This window comes from Eumetopias jubatus, unplaced genomic scaffold (genome assembly GCF_037043125.1).
Source record: "Eumetopias jubatus isolate StellerSeaLion01/CBP00866 unplaced genomic scaffold, mEumJub1_p1.0 scaffold_3, whole genome shotgun sequence".
Taxonomy (NCBI): domain Eukaryota; kingdom Metazoa; phylum Chordata; class Mammalia; order Carnivora; family Otariidae; genus Eumetopias; species Eumetopias jubatus.
Window position 1 is genome coordinate 43,889,381 of NW_028274809.1, and position 24,104 is coordinate 43,913,484.

At 32.0% G+C, this 24,104-nt stretch overlaps 2 protein-coding genes across 6 annotated transcripts in view; one reads left to right on the forward strand and one right to left on the reverse strand.

Moving 5' to 3' along the window:
• STAT1 (signal transducer and activator of transcription 1) overlaps positions 1-24,104 on the forward strand; it is a 293,833-nt gene that overhangs the window by 67,362 nt on the left and 202,367 nt on the right. The gene's annotated exons all lie outside the window — the stretch shown is intronic.
• The window catches only part of GLS (glutaminase), an 80,228-nt gene that overhangs the window by 24,465 nt on the left and 31,659 nt on the right, over positions 1-24,104 (reverse strand). The window contains exons 8-15 of one of the 3 annotated variants that reach the window (XM_028122953.2): positions 18,652-18,684; positions 18,499-18,557; positions 15,197-15,263; positions 14,616-14,666; positions 11,931-12,107; positions 9,896-10,027; positions 6,294-6,386; positions 2,337-5,248 (exon numbers count right to left, since the gene is read on the reverse strand). In XM_028122953.2, coding sequence (XP_027978754.1) covers positions 5,102-5,248; positions 6,294-6,386; positions 9,896-10,027; positions 11,931-12,107; positions 14,616-14,666; positions 15,197-15,263; positions 18,499-18,557; positions 18,652-18,684 — 759 coding nt within the window. In that variant the 3' untranslated portion in view covers positions 2,337-5,101. Of the gene's footprint in view, positions 1-2,336; positions 5,308-6,293; positions 6,387-9,895; positions 10,028-11,930; positions 12,108-14,615; positions 14,667-15,196; positions 15,264-18,498; positions 18,558-18,651; positions 18,685-24,104 lie in introns of those variants that run through there. The other 2 variants (XM_028122959.2, XM_028122944.2) reach the window with 2 other exon arrangements.

Below are 24,104 nucleotides of genomic sequence, written 5' to 3' on the forward strand. Positions count from 1 at the left end.
TTCTATTACTATTTAAGAAATTAAGGACTCCTTAACATCAGGTTTTGCCAGCTCTGTTTTATGTTGGATAGATTTTGCTCTAGATGCCTTTATAGTAGTTTTAAAAACTCAACTAAAACAGACTAAGTGTAACTCTAAATTTCTTCAAGTCTGTATGGAATTCACTTTGATAAACTACTTGAGCAGGGGAAGAGAGAAGGAGAAAAGAACCTCTCCCAGTCCAACTAAATTCCTTCTATTTCTATGCAGTGTAAGAAACAAATCTTTTATGTTAACAATTTGAAATAAAAGTGGCTGAACTTACTTTCTTTTCTTTTTTAAAGATTTTATTTATTTATTTGACAGAGAGAGACACAGCAAGAGAGGGAACACAAGCAGGGGGAGAGGGAGAGGAAGCCCGGGAGCCCGATATGCAGGGCTCGATCCCAGGACCCTGGGACCATGACCTGAGCCAAAGGCAGATGCTTAACAAGTGAGCCACCCAGGCGTCCCTTGAATATATTTTCCTGTTTAATTTTGCCTTTGAACTCCATGACAGAGAATGGACTAAGGTGAAGTCTATCCTGAATAAATCTAAGTGAAAATCTGAAGGATGGGCCATGATATTTCATAACAGCTCTATCTCCAACATCTGGTTTTGGTTTTATTACACAATGTAAATATTACATTTAATATAAAATAGTAAAGGAATGGAACAGAAATCATTTTACTTTTTAAAAAAATTGCATTCTAGCATTTTCAAGATTGGTTAGGAGAAACACCCAAATTTTAACAAATGAAAAGTAAAGCACATTCTTAAAATAAAAATTGTGCACAATTTTTGGAATAAAACTATTCCATAAGGTGTTCAAAATGAGAAGTACATTATTTTTTTAAGTTGAATATAATCCTTCCATATAATAAATTTTGGAAACTGCCATAAAGTCAACTTTCCACATGAAATTTGATGTTCTTGCTTTCCCTTTTATGGAGTTCCCCAATACTGTTACTCGTACTCTGACAGTGCAGGTAGTGAAAGGGCACAAAAAAAGAAAGCACAATCTTTAGAGTTAAAATGAACAAGTAAAATATCTTATATTTTATAAATCCTGGGGGCAGCAAAAATGTTAAGAGTTATTCTATGATAAAACTTGGAATAGGAATAAAGCAAAGAACCATTTACACATAACATACTATGTGGAAAGGATTGCTGCTGATTTTCAGAAGATGGATGGATGGATGAGTGAATGGATAGATGGACAGATAAACAGACACAGATAGATATACTCACAAACACATACATATAAACATGCACACATTATATATAAAGACTGGCATATCAGTATGTATCAGTGTTTCTTTCCACATACATACATGCCTATAAAACTCTACACTGTCAGACCAAGACCACCAAGTTCTTTGAGTCACCTCTCCCTTTCCTTTAAATGGATTAAAACAACAAAAAAATTCCAAATGTATCTTTAAAAGTAAGCAATCATAAACATTGTATTTTAAATATATCATGACACTTGAACTCCATATTTACTAGTCCCTAAAGGACTTTATCAAAAATCCCACAGATAAATCCCAGTTCTTATAAACAATGGTATTTCCCTTTCAAATAGTTCTAAAATTCTACAGTCTATTTGGGACATCTTCTCTGGATACAAATGATAGATATGATCAAACAGAAATATTTAAAGTACAGCTGACCTTAAACAATGTTGGGGTGGGGGTAAGGGACACTGACCCCTATGTAACTGAAAATCTGCACATAACTTTTGACTCTCCCAAAACTTAACTACTAATAGCGTAAGCTGACCAGAAGCCTTACCAAGAACATAAACAGGTGATTAAAACACATTTTGTATGTTATAGTAAGCTGGAGAAAAAAAATTTAGAAAATCATAAGGAAGATAAAATACACTACAGTACTGTACTACAAATTAAATTATATAAGTGGACCCATGCAGTTCAAACCTGTGTTGAGAGTCAACTGTACTGTATTTAACCAATAATGCACGAAGCCTCATTATAATTTGGACTATGCTGTGTAAATAAACAGAAAGAAGTAAGTTCCTTCTGAAAACTAAATTCCTTAAAAAGTAGTTAAGATGAATTTCTATATTATAGTTATTCCACTCTAATACAAATTCTACTGTGAATGACAATTCTAAAGTAGTATTATGATACTCTTCATTTGATTTAGCAATATGATTTTCCTAAGCTAGACAACAGATAAAACAACAGTGACACAGTGAATAACATCAGTGATACTCTTCCTCAGAAAGTAGAAACAGCATATAGGGTAGACTTTTTTTTTTAAGTTGTCAAATGGAAAAACAACAAAAAAAAAATTGGGTGAAAAGTCTTTATTCAAATACTTCTAGTACAACCAATAGGAAATGTCCTCTCCCTCAAAAAACCCCACTAACTCTATACTTCGCTTAAAAATAAAAAAATCAAACAAAGCCCTTTTGAGTATTTCTAGTATCTCTTCACAACAGCCTCAGAATTAAAAATATAAAACATTTTAATAGTATCTTGATAAAGCAAATCTTTTGTTAAAATTCAACTACTTGTACTTAAAATGCTAGAGTTGCTTTCATCAAAAAAAAACCAATAAAATCAGCTTAAAATAAATTTATTGTACAATACAAAAAGGCATACTGGAAAATAAAAGGTACATTATTAAATATACAAAGCAAATGAAAGAAAGCTAAATAACACAAATGTTTTAATCTAAACACTAAGATAAAATGCACAACATTTATGCTAAAAATAAAGTATTTCAGGAAGGATATGCATTTCAAACGAAATGTTAATAATAAAAAAAAGGAAAAACAAATGTGCTAATTTCTAAATGCTTGAATATCAAGAATCAATAATGGCATGAAACATTAAATCCACAATACTGGGTACTTTTCAAGAATTTTATTTGAAAAGGTATTAAAAATACTGAAGGAATCAATTTAAAGAATGTCCTTAAATCTGGCAAAGATTTTCCTTTTTTTTTTTTTTCTTAAGGTAAAGTTTGGGGGCCTATTCACAGTATCTTCCCTCTTCTTCCATTTGGATACCTTCCTACAAAAATTTCTGGATGCTCATCCTTAACAAGACTTTTAAAACACAGTTAGCTTAGATAATGCTACTTCCCTGGTAAGTGTGCACTTACCAACATAAGTGCCGTAAATTAACAACATAATTTTGAAATCTATACATATGGACACAATAGGAAATATTAAATTTTCATTTTATAAAGTAAAACCAATCTCCAAATGAAATAGTAAAGTGTAACAATTTAGAGCATAGGGGAAAAAATAAAACTTTTTCCCCAATCTATCAATTAAGACATTCCCCAAACTGTAAATGGCTTTGGTGGAACTCACAGTACAAATGATACTGTTTAAAGGTGTTGCAGAGGTGAGGACTTCAAAAAAACCACTCCCCTATAAACGGCCAAGCCAGAAGTATCCGGTGAGATATGCATTTATACATTAGAGAAATATTCAAGTAACCATAAAATCCTTTAAAACTTAACATATAATTATTTAAATATTTAAGTTTAATACTTAAGTTAGCCCAAAAAGCTTCTGACCAATACCTTTGGAAGGGAACTTCTTTTTCTATTATCATAGTTCCCAAGCTCCAGACATCATATGATCAGGTTTTCTATATTTATTTTGCACCAGTATCTAAATTACTCAGTGAAACCTTTTTTACTACACTATTATTTACTTTCATAGATGTTATCTACCACATATATGCCATAACACTAAAAAAAACAAACTATCAAGTTCTCCTTCTAGACCCCAGACCCCATCACTGCCCCTCCAAAATCTACAAGTTTAAGAATGGATAAAACAAAAACCAAAAACACCTTGTAGGTGTGGGAAACTGGGGGGAAAACCGAAGAGATATTTGGAAGAAGGAAGAAGTGTGAATAGGTCCTACAGAATTTTACAATCACTTTGCCAAGACAGACTTTAAACATTTTAAATTATTCAAAATAGTCCTTCTCTTAAAAACAAGTTTTGATTCTCAATATTGCATTTTATAACCAAACAAAAGGATTCAGATCTAACATTTTAGTAGCATACTTACTACCATCAGATTGAATTCATTTCCTAAGTACTCCAAAAGAGTTCAAATAAAACAAACTTTATGAGATGTTATTATAATTTATCATAAAAGATTCATTAGCATTTGTGAAATTATTAGGATAATAAAAATATTAAAAGCTAAAACCCAAGACTTCACCATTCATACTTAAATATAACACAGAAAAAGTAACGTGGATAATATGAAAATAAAATTGTTCAGGTAAACATTTCACTTGAAGACACCCACTGTTGCTCCTTCTGAGTAACCATTATAGCTTTTTAACAGTGAAAAGTCATTATCTTACTTCTGAAATTCTTTGGCTGGAATGTTTTAGTAACATAAGACACTCCTGTACATGACAATTTTGACAGAACATAGAGGAATTGCAAAATAAAAAAAGCAAAGACATGATTTATATTTTGAACTGTTTGATAAAATTTAAAATGAAGTTTTAAAAATTTAAAGCCAATCTATCACTAAAAATGGCATAAAATGTAAACTTAAGCTAATTTTATAATCTACTGCTATATTAAATAATTTGGGATTCATTAATTTTGCCTTTTTAGTTTTATATTTAGCATAGAAATAACTTTCTACTGCCCCTACAGACATCATGTAAGTTTTAAAACTGGGAAAGAAAATACAAAATGTAATGAAATTTATGAGTTCAGTGTGTGGGTTTTAGAACCAAAAAATTAAATATTTGTTACTATTTTAAAATGAGGATTAAGTTAAAATTTTAATTATACCATGATAAAATTTAAAGGAATTTTTCCTTTTTGCATCTTCAAAAATAAAGCAAATTTGCTTTACTTATTTATAAATACTTTTTTAAAGACCAACAAATCCACTTTTTAATCTCTTATCTTTATACAAAAATTAAAAGGAAAAAAAGCTTTATGGCTCCAGCACCCAAGGTTGAGAACACAAAAAACTCAAATAAATATTTATAGTATGCAAAAAGCTAAAGATGTTTGAAGGTTAAATGAAGAACATTCTGAAACTAGAACCCATTTCTTTAGCTTTTCTCTCCCAGACTTTCCATTCTATATACTACAGTTGTAGAGATGTCCTCATTTGACTCAGGTGACACTTTTTTCCATACTGTCTCTTTTAAAGCAAGTTCTTGTTGGAGACTTTCATAGTCCAATGGTCCAAAGGAATGCTAGTTGTTCAAGCAACATACATAATTTATTAGTGCACTTGAGTGAAGAAAGGTCCAAGCTATAAAACGGTATTTTTCAATGAATGTTATTAAAATCTGTTAACATTTTCACCCACCACCATTTGATGTTTTGTTCCAATGTTACTCATGTTGACTCTCATGGAAGTTTCTATTCTGTTGGCTCTGCACAATTCTCATATTATTAGAAGTTACTTTGATTGGAATAGGAAAATTTTCTTACTATGCATAAAAATAATTTCTACTTATATAAGTGCTTCAGATTAGCTTCAAGTCTAATTAGTTATTTACTATAAACATCCAGATGGGATGTAAAAGAATTTAATTAAAACTCAAAACAAGTCCTTGTTCCAGTGAATAACTAGGAAGACAAAAAATCTTGTTCCTGAAATTTAAGTCCTGACTCTTAAATATTAGCTCTAAAAAAGTATATATGTGCAATAATATGAAGCCAAACACACTGATAAATAAATATTACTTTTAAGAGTGTCAAGAATTCTGTATTAAACACTTTTTAAAGGAAAGTATTTCATCGGTAGTGGCCACTAAAACTTACTATGAGGCTTTGAAAGGTCTTTCACTAACACTGTAATCCCTTTCCCATTTATATATCCATCCACATCAAAATAAACTTCAAGAGTATAACTGACAAATATTAAGAGTAAAAACAAGGCTTTCTTTTATAGCATGTAGCTAGCACTCTCCAATGTTGTCTTCTTGGAACAGAATCAATTCTTTTTTCTTTTTAACAGAATCAATGCTTAAAAATATTGCTTAAAATAGCAGGAAAATGGGTGGTGGGGAAACTCTGCTGCTAGGCTAATCAGTTTAAATTTAAATAAAACAGCAATATCTATACACTACCATGTCCAGGGTAAAAATGTCAACAACTTGTATACACTCATTTGTGATTAGCAAATATATGAGGCCACTAACAATTAAACTAAGATCTATTCAAACAGGTCAATCTCATTTTCTTTCTCTTAGAAAAATATTACATAATAATCTAAATAAGAATTTTGCTTACCCTTTGATCACCACCTTCTCTTCGAGGATCAAGTTTTTTTGCAAAGTGTCTCAGATTATCATAGTTATGGAAATTACAGAGAGAAACAAGATCCTGTAAATAAACAGAACAAGTGTAAGAAACTGGCTATTCACTGGCCATTGTTTTTTCATATTTTAACAAATCACACTAATATTGTCCAACTTAACTACTATCTCATGGAAAATACCACTGCATGCTAATAAAGCGGCATGATGCATCAAGAAGAGAACTGAAATCAGAATGAGAAGACATGGATAAAAATTTTGAGAACACTGCTTACGAGAATGACCCTAGGGCTCAACCATCAAATTGTTTAACTTTCATTTCCTATAAAATGGGTACTATAGTAACAAGCTATAGGAAAGAACTATTCTATCAAATAACCATAAAGCAACACAAAAATATAAATCAATATTCTGGTTATAATCTTTATAATCTATAAGCAATCCAATGTCATCCTCTAGTTTTTGTAAAATATAAAAAACTGAAAAATAAATCAGAATTTTAACTGAGAAAGTTTGCAGAAAAATTACAGCACTCAATATAGAGTCCATTAAGTAGTAAATGTACATAAAACCAGAAGCTGAAATATTAGCAAACTTGGGTAACAACATAAAATACTGAACTAATCAACAGTAGTAACAATTTTATTTTGCAGTGCTTATGTCCTCAAAAAAGAGACTTTTCAAGGTAGTTTATGGATAAAGATATTCAAACATGCAGATTAATGATACAATAAACTATAATAACCTTAATTTATGTTGGGCTTTAAATTTAAACCTTTCCAAGTTTAGTAACTTTAGGTGAGCTTTTAGAAACTGAAAACTATTTAAAACCATGACAATTAAAACATCAGCTTCAAATGTAATTTTCTGTGGGAATGAGTATATGGGAACTGTCTGATAGAAGCAATTTAAAGCTCCTCTATGAGTACTTCCACGGCTACCCCAGTAACTGGCAGACAGGCAGGCAGAATGCCAACAATCAATAAACTACTGAAATGAGTAAAAAAAAATAGAATCACTGGATGGTTCCACTTACATGATCATTATCATACAACATCCATTCATGATAAAAACCTTCAACAAAGTGGGTTTAGAGGGAACATACCTCAACACAATAAAGAGCCTTATATGAAAAACCCACAGCTAACATCATACTCAATAGGGAAAAAAACTTGAGAGCTTTTCCCCTAAGTCAATAACAAGATGTCCACTCTTACCACTTTTATTCAACATAGTACGAGAAGTCCTAGCCACAGCAATCAGACAACAAAAGAAATAAAAGGCATCCAAATTGGTAATGAAGAAGTAAAACTTTCACTATTTGCAGATGAAATGATACTCTATATAGAAAACCCTAAAGACTCCACCAAAAACTACTGGAACTGATTAAATGAATGCAGTAAAGTCACAGGATACAAAATCAATATACAGAAATCATATGCATTTTTACACACTAAAAATGAAACCACAGAAAGTAAGTAAACAATCCCATTTATAATTGCACCAAAAATAATAAAATACCTAGGAATAAACTTAACCAAAGAGGTAAAAGACCTGTACTCTGAACTATATATAAAACACTGATGAAAGAAACTGAAGATGACACAAAGCAATGGAAAAGACATTCCATGCTCATGGATTGGAAGAACAAATATTGTTAAAATGTCTACACTATGCAAAGCAATCTACAGATTTAATGCAATCTCTATCAAAACACCAAAAGCATTTTTCACAGAGCTAGAACAAACAATCTTCAAATTTGTATGGGAACCACAAAAGACTCCAAATATCCAAAACAATCTTGAAAAAGAAAAACAAACTGGAGGCATCACAATTCCAGACTTCAAGTTATATTTCAAAGCTGTAGTAATCAAAACAGTATGTTACAGGCACAAAGACACATAGATCAATGGAACAGAAGAGAATATCTGGAAATAAACCCATAATTATATGGTCAATTAATCTTTGACGAAGTAGGAAAGAATACGCAATGGTTTAAAAAGACAGACTCTCGGGGAGCCTGCGTGGCTCAGTCGTTAAGCATCTGCCTTCGGCTCAGGACATGATCCCAAGGACCTGGGATCAAGCCCCACATCGGGCTCCCTGCTCCGCGGGAAGTCTGCTTCTCCCTCTCCCACTCCCCCTGCCTGTGTTCCCTCTCTCGTTGTGTCTCTCTCTGTCAAAGAAATAAAATAAAATCTTTAAAAAAAAAAAGTTTAAAAAAATAAATTTCAGAAAACTAGACAGCTACATGCAAAATAATGAAAGTGGACCATTTTCTTAAACCATACACAAAAATCAACTCAAAATGGATTAAGGAACTAAATGTTAGAGCTGAAATAATAAAAATCCCAGAAGAGATCACAGGCAATAACAACATCTTTCTAGATATGTCTCCCGAAGCAAAGAAAACAAAAGCAAAAGTAAAGTACTAGGACTGCATCAAAATAAAGAGCTTCTGCACAGTAAAGGAAAACAATCAACCAAACTAAAAAACAACCTATTGAATGGGAGAAGATACTTGCAAATGACATATCTGCTAAAGGGTTAGTAACCAAAATATATGAAGAACTGATACAACTCAATACCCCAAAAAACAAATTATCCAATTAATAAATGGGCAGAAGACATGAACAGACATTTCTCCAAAGACATGCAGATGGTCAACTGACACATGAAAACATGTTCAACATCACTCATCATCAGGGTAATGCAAATCAAAACCACAATGAGATATCACTTCACACTTGTCAGAATGGCCAAAATCAGAAACTCAAGAAAAAACAAGTGTTGGTGAGGATGTGGAGAAAAAGGAACCTTTGTGCACTGTTGACAGGAATGCAAACTGGTGCAGCCACTGTGGAAAACAGTATGAAGGTTCCTTAAAAAGTCTAAAAAAAATGTTAAAAAAGAACTACTCTATATCCAGAAATCACACTATTTGGCATTTACCCAAAGAATACAAAAACACTACTTTGAAGGGATATATGCACCCCTATGTTTATTGGAGTCTTATTTATAATAGCCAAGCTATGTAAACAGCCCAAATGTCCATCAATAGATGAATGGATAAGGAAGAAGTGGTGTATACATATCACAATGGAATATTATTCGGCCATAAAGAAGAATGAAATCTTGCCATTTCCTACAACATGGATGGATCTAGAGACTATAATGCTAAGTGAAGTAAGCCAGTCAGAGAAAGACAAATACCACATCATTTCACTTGTACGTAGAATTTAATATATGTGCTGCTGAAGCAAGCACTGTATATAGAATTTAAGAAACAAAACAAAGGGGAAAAAAAGAGATAAACCAAAAACCGACTCAACTACAGAGAACTGCTGGTTACCAGAGAGGTGGGTGGGGGAATGGGTGAAACAGGTGAAAGGGATTAAGAGTACACTTATCACGATGAACACTGGGTAATGTATAGAACTGCTGAATCACTATATTGTACACCTGAAACTAATACATCATTGTATGTTAACTATATTGGAATTAAAATGGAAAAAACTGAATCATTGGATGGTTCCACTTATATGACCATTATTTTCAGTAAGAAAATATGCTTACATGACAGAAATGAATTCCCTTAACACTGTTGCCCATCTTGTCCAGAGGAGGAGACCAGCACATCATGCCCATGACATTGGGGACAACTAAAAGAATGCCCCCAGCAACTCCGGATTTTGCAGGAAGACCAACCTGAAAATAATTTGAAAAAAAGGATATTCATGTTAACATTTTAAAAAAAGAAGAGTTATGTCCAACAATAAAGGAATTGGTTGAAAAATTATGGTTTACATACATACAGCAGAATTCTAACATTACAAATGTAGAAAAGTATTTTTCAACATGTTTCTAATACAATAAATGAGAAAACACTATTAAACAGTTGAGATATATCTGAATATAGAAAAATTTGAAAAGATATACTCTAAGGATTAAAGTAGATTACATCTAAATTGTGGGGCTATGCATGTTTTTATTTTATTCTTTTGGTCTATATTTTTTAATTCTATAATAAACATGTATTAAAGTATAAAAAATTATTTGGAAAAAATATTCTATGACTAGAGAACAATGAGAAATTATATCTTCTTAAAAGATTCTCTGTGGTATACTGTCAGAGAATTGTCTGAGGAATAGAGATAAGATGGTAATTCAAATTAATCCTCTTCAAAACTTAAGTTTGCATTATGCAACACTTGACAATAACTGTGATAAAAGACAATACTAATATCATCAGGACAGTATTCACTAATGGCTTACTAACATTCCAATATTGACTACCTATCCTAGAAGTAATCTTGCACAAAACCTAAGAGGAAGAAAAAAATCACCTGAATGGGATATAACAATTTACCAGGAATACAAGATACAAGGCACAATAGTATGGATGCAATAAACAAAATCTATATTGTGAGAAACTGTACAGGATAAATGACCCAGTTTTTCCAACTAAAAATAACAAGAAAAAAGAGAAGTCAAGGGGGAGAACATAGATTTTAAAAATAATAATAAAGGGAGATAAAACCAATCACAGTGTATGGCCTTTATTTGCATCCCAAGTCTATTATTATAGAAAATAATAATTTATAAAACAATCCAGATCATCTGAACACCAAATATTTTGATGCTATTAAAGATAAAGATGTTTTTATCTTTTTAAATGCAATAATGCTGCTATGGTTTTTTAAAGACATCCTTATCATTTAGAATTACATATTAAACTACAGCAAGGGTGGGGAATAAAGATAAACAATACTGATCATGTATTGATAATTACTGAAGTTGAGTAGTGGGTAACATTAAATGCATTTCTCTATTTTTCTGTTAAAATTTTCAAATAAAAAATTTTTTAGGGCATTATGTCTTCACATAAGCAGAATGAGTTAGAAAGCCTATACATTTCACAAGTGCACAAAAATGTTCACAAGTGCACAAAAATGTTCACAAGTGCACAACAGAGCTTAAAGCAGTATATTTTTGTTAAATATATTTTAAGTACTTTAAAATATCTATGACAATAACCAAAGATGTTAAACATCACAATTATGTGCTCCTTCTGAACTTAAGGAATTCTTGAGGTACATAATCACCATAATGCTAAATATTAACAAGGAAAAGCAGAGAGGTCTATACTAACCTTGTACTTTGGAATGCCTTATAAGTAGAAGTGATGAGGTTCTATAAATTAAACTTCAAGTTCTTAAGGATATCTGGTAGGGGGCACCTGGGTGGCTCAGTCAGTTAAGCAGCTGCCTTCGGCTTGGGTCATGATCTCAGGGTCCCAGGATCAAGCCCCATTTCAGGCTCCCTGCTCCTCGGAGAGTCTGCTTCTCCCTCTTCCTCTGCCCCTCCCCCTGCTCATGCTTCCTGTCTCTCTCTCAAATAAATAAATAAAATCTTAAAAAAAAAAAAAGAATATCTGGTAGACTGCTTAACTCTATTCCTTACCAAGCCTGTAACAAATTAACCTTGAAAACAAGTCTCTCTCTCAAAAATTAATGTGCAGCTTTAGAACCAAAGTTCAAACTGTATTTTTAAAAGAACTAGCCCAGACTAGTTTCTTGCAGTAGAAAATTAAGATTAAACAATTACTTACATGGAAAGCAAACTGCCCTGAGAAATCATACATGCCACAGGAATGCATCAAACTCAGTGTATTTCGAACTGCTTCAGGGCTCAGTACTCTCTCACCAGTAATTGGACAGAAACCACCATTAGCCAGTGTTGCAGCCATCACACTGGCTGATTCACAAGTTACTTCAATGGAGCATAGCTAAAAGGAAGAAAGAACTATCTGAAAATCTGGGTTCACATTATTTTTTGTACTGCAGTTGACTTCTAAGGAAATCTTTTATCTAGTATTTCATACAGATCTGAAATCTTTCTTCCAAGGGAATTATTTTACTATAACTTGATAACATTCCAAAGATTTTAATTTGAACAAAGTTCAAGCCCCTTTACGGTTTATCCTGATTTGCCCAGTCACCTAGTCTTCTAATGGCAAAACTAGGATAGAAAGAGCCAGCCCCTAAGCACTAAGATTTGTAATTGCCCCAAGTGATATTAAAAGTTGTTTAAATATTAATACTTTCTGTTGGATACACTAACAATTATTTTTAAATCAAAAGAAAAAGGAGCCATGGTATAGTTTTAAGATAAAGCAACAGGCATCAGTATGATAAATAGCATCTACATGAGAAATTACCACTTAAGGAAAAAAATGCTAAAATGCCTGACATTTCACTATAGCAAAGCTCAGCATCCCTATGTAGCAACATGCAAAAAATTAAGGTAAGAAAATTCTAAGATTGCTCTAGCCTGGATATTCTGTGTGCCTAAATCAAAATGCACTTATTAATATTCAAATATTTATTTGATAGTGATTATGGCTGCTGGAAAAATTATGATCAATAAAGAAGGCAAAGTCAAAGTACAATATAGTTTGAAATTTTTACATTTAAATATAATTAAAATAATGGAAATACCTTATCATAGCAAACCCAAAATTACTCATAAAACTGAAACAAAAAATATGCTCCATTTTATTTTTCCTTAACAGCAACCGAAACTGTGAGGGGTAGGGGAGGAAGGAGAGCAGAAAGAGGATGGGAAGAGGGAGCAGGAGGAAAAGACTAAGTTCTCAACTTGCAAGCTTTCCTTATACTTCAAGACTGTACAAGAGGCACAAAAGGGGTCTGGAACAGTAAGAAGGAAAACTAATTAGCTACAGTGCATTAGGAAACTGAGAACCACTTTTTGACTGACATTCACTTTTATTTATATTAAAATCTCTTCCACATTTCTTCAAAACTACAAAACCTACTTACTATACTGACCCAGACAGCAAAGACTTATAGTAGATTTAATCATGAAAGTCTTTCTAAAATAGATTTAAATTCCAATGATCATTTCCCAATTTAATCCTTAGTATTAATTGGAATTTTGTTTGTCATAAGATGATATACTACTAATTTTACAAATCCCAATTTGAGAGTACTTTCCTGATACCCTGACGGATGTTCAATTACATGCAGCCCTTCTCCAAAAAAGTAAGGCTTCTATGGCCTTCTCTTGATTTTAGCCCAGAAGAGCAAACATTTCACAGTAGATTAGTAGCACCTAGGCTGTAACAGCCAAAGTCAAGTATGTATACCAAAGGAAAAGAAGCATTAATGTATGGAAGAAATTCATATGGGCAGGGTGAAAAGAGGGCTACTGCATAAAAGTAACTATGACACTATATTTTATGTTAACACCTTATAGCTTCAAAGGAATTTCACACACATCATCTCTTATTAACTTCAAGGTAACGCAGAAAGTTAGGGCAAGCATGTGCTACACATAATGAAACTAGGTCTAAGTAACTGAAATTAGGTCACATGGCTAAAAAGTGGCCAGATTAGACCTTGATTTTATATTGATAGTCTGGATTCTCGATTCACAGTTCTTCACATTGGCAGGTGACAAACTGCCATCAAAATCTACTTCATTATTAACCTCCCTTACATATTCTTGAAGATTACTACGAATTTGAAATTCAAGCACTTCTTCAAAAGTAAAGACAGACAAATGTAAGGTTAACTAGAAACCAGTAACAAATAATTTGTTATTATGTGGCTTGACATTATAGACCATCAGAGGCACCAATGTTATTATATCTGTAGGAATGAACTGAACTGAAAACACAGGGAGAAAAAAGGGATGTCCAGGAAGGTTATTTAAAACTGAGTTCTAACTACATCAAAAACTAATGATGTAATGTATGGTGATTAACATAATAAAATAAAAATAAATAAATAAAACTTGAGTTCTATAACCACAGCAGATTATGTGAGTGACCACCTCCCTCATGAATGTGGAGAACTACTTGACGTTAGAAAAAACCTACCATATGACACTGCAAAAATGAATTAAACCAACCAAGAAACTGCCTCTTTAAGATGCTGAGTATGAACCCTCTGATAAAGAAACAAATCCTCCAAACAAAATTGAAAAGCTAAGAAATCACTTAGTTTATAATAAGGACAAGCCAATTTCTGGAGTTATACATATTTTTGACACTCTTAAAATATGTTTTTACAGAAAAAAAACTATTACATTCTGAGGCATGACATTTTAGGAGAAAAAGACATGAAATTATCTTTCATGAAGGCTTTTTTTGGAAGGTCAAGGGTAAATGTATTTTATCTTAGCCAGGAGCCATGATTTCACAGATATCTATATTCTGCAAAATGTGACATGCCCATTTATATATAAAATTCATAGAGTTAAAGTAAATTACCTGGAAATAGAAGTCTAATATACCAACCATGTCTGTGCCTTCTGGAAAACACTGAAAAAACAGAAAGGCAATTAAAAACAAGAATATATGCACATACATAAAAGACCCATAAAGATTAAATTTACAATGTACACAAATGTTTCATCTTGAGAAAATAGCACATAACCTATAAACAGTATAAACATGAAATAATGAAGAACAATAAAGTAAAAGTACATCACATACAGATTTCTAAATACTAGTTTAACAATGATAAACTGATTCATAATTCATAAACTACTGGACCACCCTATTAAAATTTAAAAATCAAATGTAATCAACAATAGTCTGGCATTACACTTTTGGAAAAATGGGCCAATCCTTAAGCAAAACTTGCATTAATAAAACTAGTCAAATATTTGAATACTGCCAGATATTAAATCAATTTCATATTAACATTTTGATACCATTAACTCAAGAGTGTTCTGTGAAAACTTCTGTACCTTAACTAGTAATAGGTAGTTGCTTAAAAGCTGTTGCTGAGTTCTTAACATACATCTTAATGTAATTTATTAAATAAAAAGAAATAAAAATTCAAAAACCTTTTTTTCTTTTAGGTAATATCCTATCGCAAAATTTCGATCTCCACTTTCTCTTTCAGACTGAAACCTAGAAAGAAAAGAAAATTGCTCTATTTACTTATTTTCTGTAAGAGTATGATTGTTCTGTAGTTTAATTCGTATAGCAAAGTATAATATAAAGAACACACTGACCTAAGACTCAAGACAGCTAGGTTCCTATCCCAGTTCTGTCAACAGGCTAGCTATGTGTCTTGGGGAAGTCATTTAAGTGACAATTCTTTTAGCCTTAACTTCCTCAGCTATAAAAGGACTGAAATGAGCTAGGCCCTTTCTAATCTTCATATTTTGTGAATAAAGAAGCTAATTTTAAAATTATCAAATATTCCACCATTAAAAAATATACTAAGAAGTTGAAGAATCTTCTGGATCCTCTGAAAGTACAATAATCAATCCAACTGAGGGAATCCATGGAAATTTCACTGAGAGAGGGACACATGAAATGGGCCTTTCAGCATCTGTTAGATTAACAGATTTCAGGGGTAAGCCTAGACAGTGGCAAATTCCATGTAGCAAGAACAAAGTTAAAAAGTATAAAAGACAGGACTTCACTGAAGAATGGCACGTATTCTGATGTATCTGGGAAAGAGGGTTCATGGAAAAGAGTGGAGAAACATCAAAATAACAAAGGAGACTAGGACCACATTATCAAGACTGATAAATGCTAAAAATGGCTCCTGATTGCCAACAAAATGAAAGCTTCAAGGCTTTCAATCAAATTACCTTGTCAGATCTCCATTTTAGAAGGATAACTCTGACGTCAGTTTGGGAAAGGGAAAAAAGAAAGGATGACTGATGTTATTAGGAGACCGGAGTATTAAGAGCCACCAAAAGCCTGAACTTAGGTAGTGGTGATAGGAATGGAAGGACAGGTATGATCAAACATGAGAGTAGTTTGGCAAAACTTCCAACCTGATGGGAAAGAGGAGAAACAGGGTGAATGAAGTCTGGTACAAAACTCTAGATTTCTAATGCAGTCTAGTGAAAGGATCTTGATACCAACTGATGGGAACCCTGGAGCAAAGAGCAGTTTGAGAAGAGAATGAGTTTTAATTTAGACAGATTTAATTTGCAGTACATTTGAGAAATCAACCTACAAGAGTCCAGAAGGCAGCTGACAAAAGAGGAACTGTGGGTGACACACTCTGTATTATCGATCATGGAGTGGGGGGTGGCAGGCCCCCCTATCTATACATTTTAATGTTCCTATGGTCAGAAAAACAATGCTGAATGTGGAAAAGCTCTTGAAAATAAACTTATCAACTTGCCATACCTTTAAAAAAAAAATCAACATAGTGTACTAACTACTCAACAATTATCACAGTGCCTAGCATATAGCTCTGTGCAACAAACACTAAATCAAGTGCCTATTATCTACCAAGTAACAGGAATACAAAAATGAATTGGAAGATATTCTATCCAGGTCTAAAGGAGATCAGAGTCTAATAGCGGTGATGGGGCAGAGAGACATAGAGTAAGCTCAATTAAATATGGTAATATGAGACCACAGAAGAGAGGTGGGATGAGATTCATGAAAAACTTCCTGGAAAAGATACTTAAGCTGATGAATAAAAGGTGGTACAGCAGACAACCTGAAAATTTTTGCCTCCTGAAAAACATGTAGTACGAAGTGTCACTTAGTTAGTAGTCATGTCAAAACTGTTTCAGCTTTACCTAACCACAGTAAACAACCATACCTATTCAAAATGGAGAATATCCACTATAGCCAGATGCAGCCTACTGCCTGTTTTTAGAAATAAAGTTTCTTGGAACATCACCTCATGCTGTCTATGGCTGCTTTCCTACCAAAATAGTAGAAATGACTAGTTGCAACAGAGTCTATATGGCCCACAGGTCTGAAATATTTACTATCTGGTCCTTTACAGAGAAAATTAGTTAATTCCTACTTTGTAAAACAAGTGATTGACACTCCCAAAAAAAGCCATTTAATAAAATTTTATAAAGCAAGAGTATAGAGCAGGGGGACTCTTCTATTTTAATAAAGCAAAAGAGACTTATATAAATGTATTGTATGAACCTTGATTAATTCCTGGGGAAAAAGGCTGTAATAGGCATTTAAGGGACAGTTGGGGACATTTACATATTAATGATATTTTTAAATTAATGTTAATGATCTTAAATATGTTGACGGTATTGTGGTTATGTAGGAGAATGTCCTTATGAATACACATGTTGAGTTATTTAAGGATGAAATGCTGTGATATCTATAACTTTATTTCTATTAGTTCAGGAAAAAAATCCCAACATATACATGTATATTTACATATATGTACATATATAGAGAGATACACGTTTTTAAACACTTCTATTTAAAAAAAGAAAGAGGTTGAGGAAAAGCAAATGAGAAAAAATATTAATCAGAAAATATAGGTGAAAGATATCCAGACGTTCACTGTTTATTATTTTGACTTTTCTGTAGACTGGCCAATTTCAAAATAAAAAATTGGGGTGAAAGTCAACTTAGCCAGGCAGAGAAATTAAGAGAGGTAAGACATGAGCATCTGAGTGGCTCAGGAAGTTAAGCATCTGACTCTTAGTTTCTGCTCAGGTCATGATCTCAGGGTTGTGGGGATTGACCCCGCAATGGGCTCCTCATTCAGCCTGGAGTCAGCTTGTCCCTCTCCATCTGCTCCTCACCCCCTCCCCGGCTCACACACGCGCTCTCTCTCTCAAAATATATAAATAAATAAAATCTTAAAAAATAAAAAAAGAGGTAAAACATGTATTACAGGCAAAGAGAAAACTGAATAACTATATCAGTAATTTTTTTTTGAAGATTTTATTTATTTGTCAGAGAGAGAAAGAACACAAGCAGGGGGAGCGGGAGAGGGAGAAGCAGGCTTCCCGCTGAGCAGGGAGCCCGATGCGGGACTCGATCCCAGGACCCCGGGATCATGACCTGAGCCCAAGGCAGACACTTAACCGACTGAGCCACCCGGGCATCCCTAACTATTAGTAATTTAAGGTATAGTTGGGTTCTCTTCTAATTCTATAATTACCCACAAGAAGTTTATCAAAACTGTTTAAAGCATTTATTTATTCACTGAAGTAAGCCCTAGAATCAACAAGGGAAAACAGATTAATTCTAAGTATACTGTGTATTATAATATAGAGAAAGGAGGGAAAGGGAGGGTGAGGGAAGGGACAAGACAGTATTTAAGACAGAATTCTATAATCTAGTTATTTTTGTTAATTTAAAGAGGCGTGGCCTATTATAAAAAACTTAAGTCATAAATCAGACTCACGTCGCATTACTGAATCCAACATATTCATTGCCAGCCATCTTATTCAAAAACTGCATCACCTATAAACCAAAATTAGAAAGTATTAGTAGTCAAAAAACAAATATATAAGGAATATAAATATAACATGAAAACTGAATTCCATATTGCACTTACATAGTCAAATTTTTCAGCATTATTCACTCCTTGCTGCAAAGAAATGAGACATAAATGTTAATATAAGCATCATTCCACAGTTAAGTTTTAAGTGAATATAATATCAAAATTCCAAACTGCTATCATTACAATTAATATATTGTGCATTAGTACTTTTAAGACTAGGAAATACTCTAAAATAATTTAATATTTACATAAACTTTTTACATGTTCTTTTTTTAATACCAATATGTTGAGAATGGATCTGAATTACAAAGGGAATGCTTTATTTTAAGTATATCTTTACCCAACCCAAAGTTACAGAATTTTAGTTACCCCAAGTCCCCTTATCTTTCATGAAAACACATAATATTCTAGAACATACGTTATTTAATTTCATATTTTAAAAAAACTTAAAATAAAGTTTCACCCTTAGAAAAGAATTGAGTATTTATAAATTATGGTTTTTAATTAAGAACAATCTACTTATATTTTTAAAATAACCTTAAACCAGCATTAGAGTTAGAAAAATGAGTTATGTTGCAAAACTAACTAATCTTTTATAATTCTAGTATATGCAAACATTCTGAATACATTTCGCTAGTGTAAAGAAAGCTCTACCTTTAACATCTCATTTGTTTTAACAATTCTTGAACTAAAAAAATATATATTCCATAGTCTCTAAAAAATTAGCTACATTTGAATTTAGCATTATGCCAATTCAGAGCATGGAAGATGTATTGTTTCATCACTTCTATTTCTGATATGTTAGCTACTGCAAATGTCAATAGGAAAAACCTATGTAACGGAGATCAGTTCAAGTAGCCAAATGGTTTCATTTTACCTCGGCGAAGTTTACAAAGCAGTAAGATGTAGATCTGAAATCAAACGTATTAATTGGTGATGTGCACCCAATAGAAACAATACATCTCTAATTTTTAAAACAGGTTTAAAATAATTTGACAACTAAAAATTTAAAAACAAATTTCTTAACTTTACCCTCAAAAATTCCAAAACATTACACTTTAAAATTTTATTATGAGGGGAAAACCTGTACCAAAGAATTATTTAACTGAATAAAGCCAGGTTCATTCTCCACTTTACAAGTGGACTAGGATGTGGCTGATAATCTGTGAAACCTTACAAATCAACTTATTTAAGGAAGGATGTCAATCACATATACAATCAGTAGCTGAAAAGAACACACTATTTCATCAAAATTAGGTATTAACAAAGCTTAAACAAGTTAAGAATAATTTAGCTACAGCCATATTGTAATCACTATCTATGTATTTTCCCTAAAGTGCTTTTTGACATATTTTAAGTTTTCTTTCCTTATAATACACCAGAATTCAAAATGTAGAAATGTAACTCCAAAGCTGTTCAATGAAAAATAATTAAAAGAAGAAATTACCAACTTCATTGAACTGTTGCAGTTGTCAAAATATTCCATAGATCCTAATGCTGTAAAATATGTAACAACATTTAAACCACAAAAACCTTTTTAACCTTTGAGAAAGCACAAAAAAAAAAAAAAAAAAGAACAACTCTTTTGGAAAAGGATGTCAGCATTTGCATTGGGATGTTACATGTATAATTACCATTATACAATTAATCAATGTAAAATAGACAAGTTATACTGAACTTTCATTCTCTGACCTAAACTGTGCCCTACAGAACAAATACAAATTTTCTTTATTTAGCTGTCATGTTTAATAAAAAGAAAAAAAAAACCTTCCAACTCTAGACTATGGTCACATGCTTGGTCTACTTTGTAGCTTACTAAATTAAAGCACAACTGAGTTTTGCTTCTATGCTGTTTTTAAAAAATAACTGATATTTGCCAATGTCAAATCATTATATAACATTTTAGATAAGCTACTTGAAATGTCCTAGGCAGATTATATAAACAAGCAAAATAAAGTATCTCACTGATTTTTGTTAACCCAAGAAAGTTTTTCCCCAAAACTTCCCCATTTAAAAGTAAAAGCACTTGATTAATGTTTATTCTTACTATCTACCATGGAAATAGTATTTATTTAAGTCAATAAAATATATTTGCCCCATATCTCTTGGGAAGATTCTGTGTACCCAAGGATATATGGGCTCTAATAATCATTACAAAATGCTGTTATTTTATATTCTAAAAAAATAACTGTATAAAGTTTATTTGCAAAGATGTAAGGGAAAAAGCATACATACACATACAAAATCAGAGTAAACCCCCAAAAGCAAAAATGTAAACTGTAAAAAAAATCCATCATCATTATCTAGTAGTGGGGTACAGAGGGGTGGAAGAAGAGATGTTATGAATATCAGAAGCCAGGAATGGGTACATGGGAGCTAGTTACACTATCATGTTTATTTTGTATATGTTTGAAATTTTTCATAAAAATTTAAAGAAAAAAGTTTGTTAATAATGTCCTATGTTAATTTACAACTATTACTTTAGAATATTCTTTTCTTTTATGAAATAGTAATTGATTTTTAATTAGTTCATGTATAAGTAGATTATTTTCTACTCTTCCTATTTTAAATTTTTACAGATGTATGAGTTGAAAAATCTTGCTGACAATAGAGTAGATAGAAATAGAAAAGGTTTTGTTATAGCAATATCACTCAGTTCTTTATATATAAAAGTCATACAGTAATCAATCCATCCTTAAAAATTCTACTTAATGCTCTTACTAACAACTTGATTAGATCCTCTGTCCATTTTGTTGAAACCAAACACCTAGAAACAACCTAGTGTACAGAGGGCTGTTCCCACTCTTTACAATGATTCATATCCTCAATACCACTGACTCTATATTTCAAAATGTTCTCTTTTGTTGGTGCCCAAGAGGCTTTTACAATCTGAAGCAGCACACCATAGTAAAATTTAGGACGCATGAGAAGTACGCCTTCTTATGAAAACTGGGAGGAAATCTGGACCAAAGGCATACTAATTTTAAGCAAGACATATATGAAAACTGAAATTTGCAAACTGATAGTCTTAAAACTATTAATGCCCCTTTATCTTTTGGAAAAAAATTCCCATAATGAGGGATATGTTTATCCCAGTTTTAAGTCACTGTACAACCATTATTAGATATGTTACTTTAATTTTAGAAAAAGTTACAGTGATACTTAGTAAGTACAGTAGGAAAACTTAAAAAAATAAACGAGAACTTTATGGATTACCAAATCCATTCACCAAGTTTTTTGCTGTTGTTGTGAAAAAGTGTTTTTATTAGGGGAAGGGGACAGGACACATGGGCAGAATGAGCTGCACTGTGACTGTGAGGAGTGACTGATAATACATATTTAAGTTGTAGGGGGGTAGAGATAAAGGAAGTTTCTAAAGGGATTTTCATATGTTAAAGAAGACTTACAGGATCCTGGAGATTAAATGACTTTTAAAAAGCAAACCATGTTTTGTTTGAAAAGGGTAGTAATCAGATCGAGAGACTAGAAAAGTATACAAATTAATTTCTCTGTAAACATTCCTACACTAAGTTAAAGAATTTCCATTTCATTGAAGAAAATTTTATGAATGAAAATATGATAAATAGGCACAGAGTCTTAAACATTGGCTATTAAAAGAATTAATATAACTATGTTGGAGTGTTTTTATAGCCTGTTTTTACAATATACTCCTGAACTCAATTATATATTATACATTAAAACACAGGTGAAAATATTACTGTTAACAGGGACATATGCTAATAAATTTAATATAAAAATGATTCATTTGAAGTCCATGCATTAATCAGTTATTTTGTAAGTAAATCACTTGATTCCATTCATAAAGTATGGAGGTGTAAAAGCCAACTGAAAATTAGAGATCACAGAGGAAAGAGGCATAAAAGAGCCAAAAAGAAGTAACTGAAAATGATTTTATAGAATATTCTTTAATCTTGCCACAGAAAACACTTTAAAGCTAAATAATACTTGGAGGATTTAAAATAGATATTACAGGTAAAAAATAATGTTCTAAATCTAGTATTATCTAGATTAACCTAAATATAAAGAGAAAAATTCTGTTGGCAACAAATTATCTGCCTTTCATTAAAAAAAAAACCTCAAAGAATTCAGCTGATATAAATATGGAGTGAATAAAACAATAACACGATAAAGTCACCAAATCTAAGACATCATCCAGTGCTCCCCAGAGCCACAAATCACCTTAAAAGTGTGGCTCACAGCACATTCAATAGGTTGCTGCTAACATAACCAAACTGAGCACTATATACATACTAACTAAACTCATCTTATTTTCATGGAGTATGACTGAATTGTCTTTTAAAAAGAAAAAATCTGATGTTTTAAATTTAAAAATACTTCTGATTTTTAAAAAAATCAGACTTATTCAAATGACAAAAACTGGAAAATACTATTAGAATAAAGAGAGACATAAACACAGAAGACAATGTAAGTTACTCTTTACATTTAAAATAAAAAAGCAGAAGTATGGCAATTATCTTGAAATATGTTGTCCTCATTTTCCCACCCTAACCCTCAAGTTATCCGAAGATCTTAACTTTTAAACTAAAACTAGGTGAAGTTTTTACCACTGCAAAGAAAAAAATTACATACGTAACTGCTATTTCATCCACAGTTAACTGTGCTCCTTTCAATTTATTTTTACTCTTCCTTTTAAATCAAGCAACCATATTATCATCATCAGATAAAACAAACTGCATCAAAAAGTATTCTTTTAAACTTAGTAGTTACCACAAAGAAAAAGAAAGGATATTAATTTTATAGTTTTTTAAAATTATGTGCATTTTAAGTACAAAATGACATTTGTGTTTTTTTTGAAGGTATTTACCTATATAAGCTTTGTTTAAAATTTTAAATATTGGAGTTTTCCTATAAGTTTAGTAGTTAAGAATTTATGCAACAGGTTCCTTCTGTCCAAATCCTCCTTTTTTCCACAATCTGCTAATCCTTTTGAATACTTGCTCTGCCTCTTCCCCCATTTCCTGAGGATCATCTCCAATCCTACAAGGAAAAAATATCAATACTACAAAATTAAGAAATAAAGAGTCTTACTAAAGACTCTACTTAATTTTTTTGAGCGGGGTGAGAGAAGACTAACATGAGGAGAATGTTTCAATAGCACCAAATAAAGTTGAAGTTTGAAAAAAAAAATAGCCTTAAGGTCATCAACTAAAAGAGCTAAAAAACAAAATTTACATCTAGTAGCCATGGTAAAATATCCACACTTTGGGTACTCAAATGCAAGCTCCTTGAGAAAAGGGTTATTAGTTCCTTATAGATAGCAGGTACTGACTAACGTCCAAAGAATGACGATATTACACCCACTAAAAATGATGTGACTTTTAAGCCAATAAATTTTTATCTTTTGTACAAGTTAAAATTAAAAAAATAAAACTTCTGCTTTTTGGACAATATAACTATGCTAGGTAAAGACAAAGATGTCATCAAGAGAAACAGCAAACACCTACATTAAATATGGCAGAATGAAT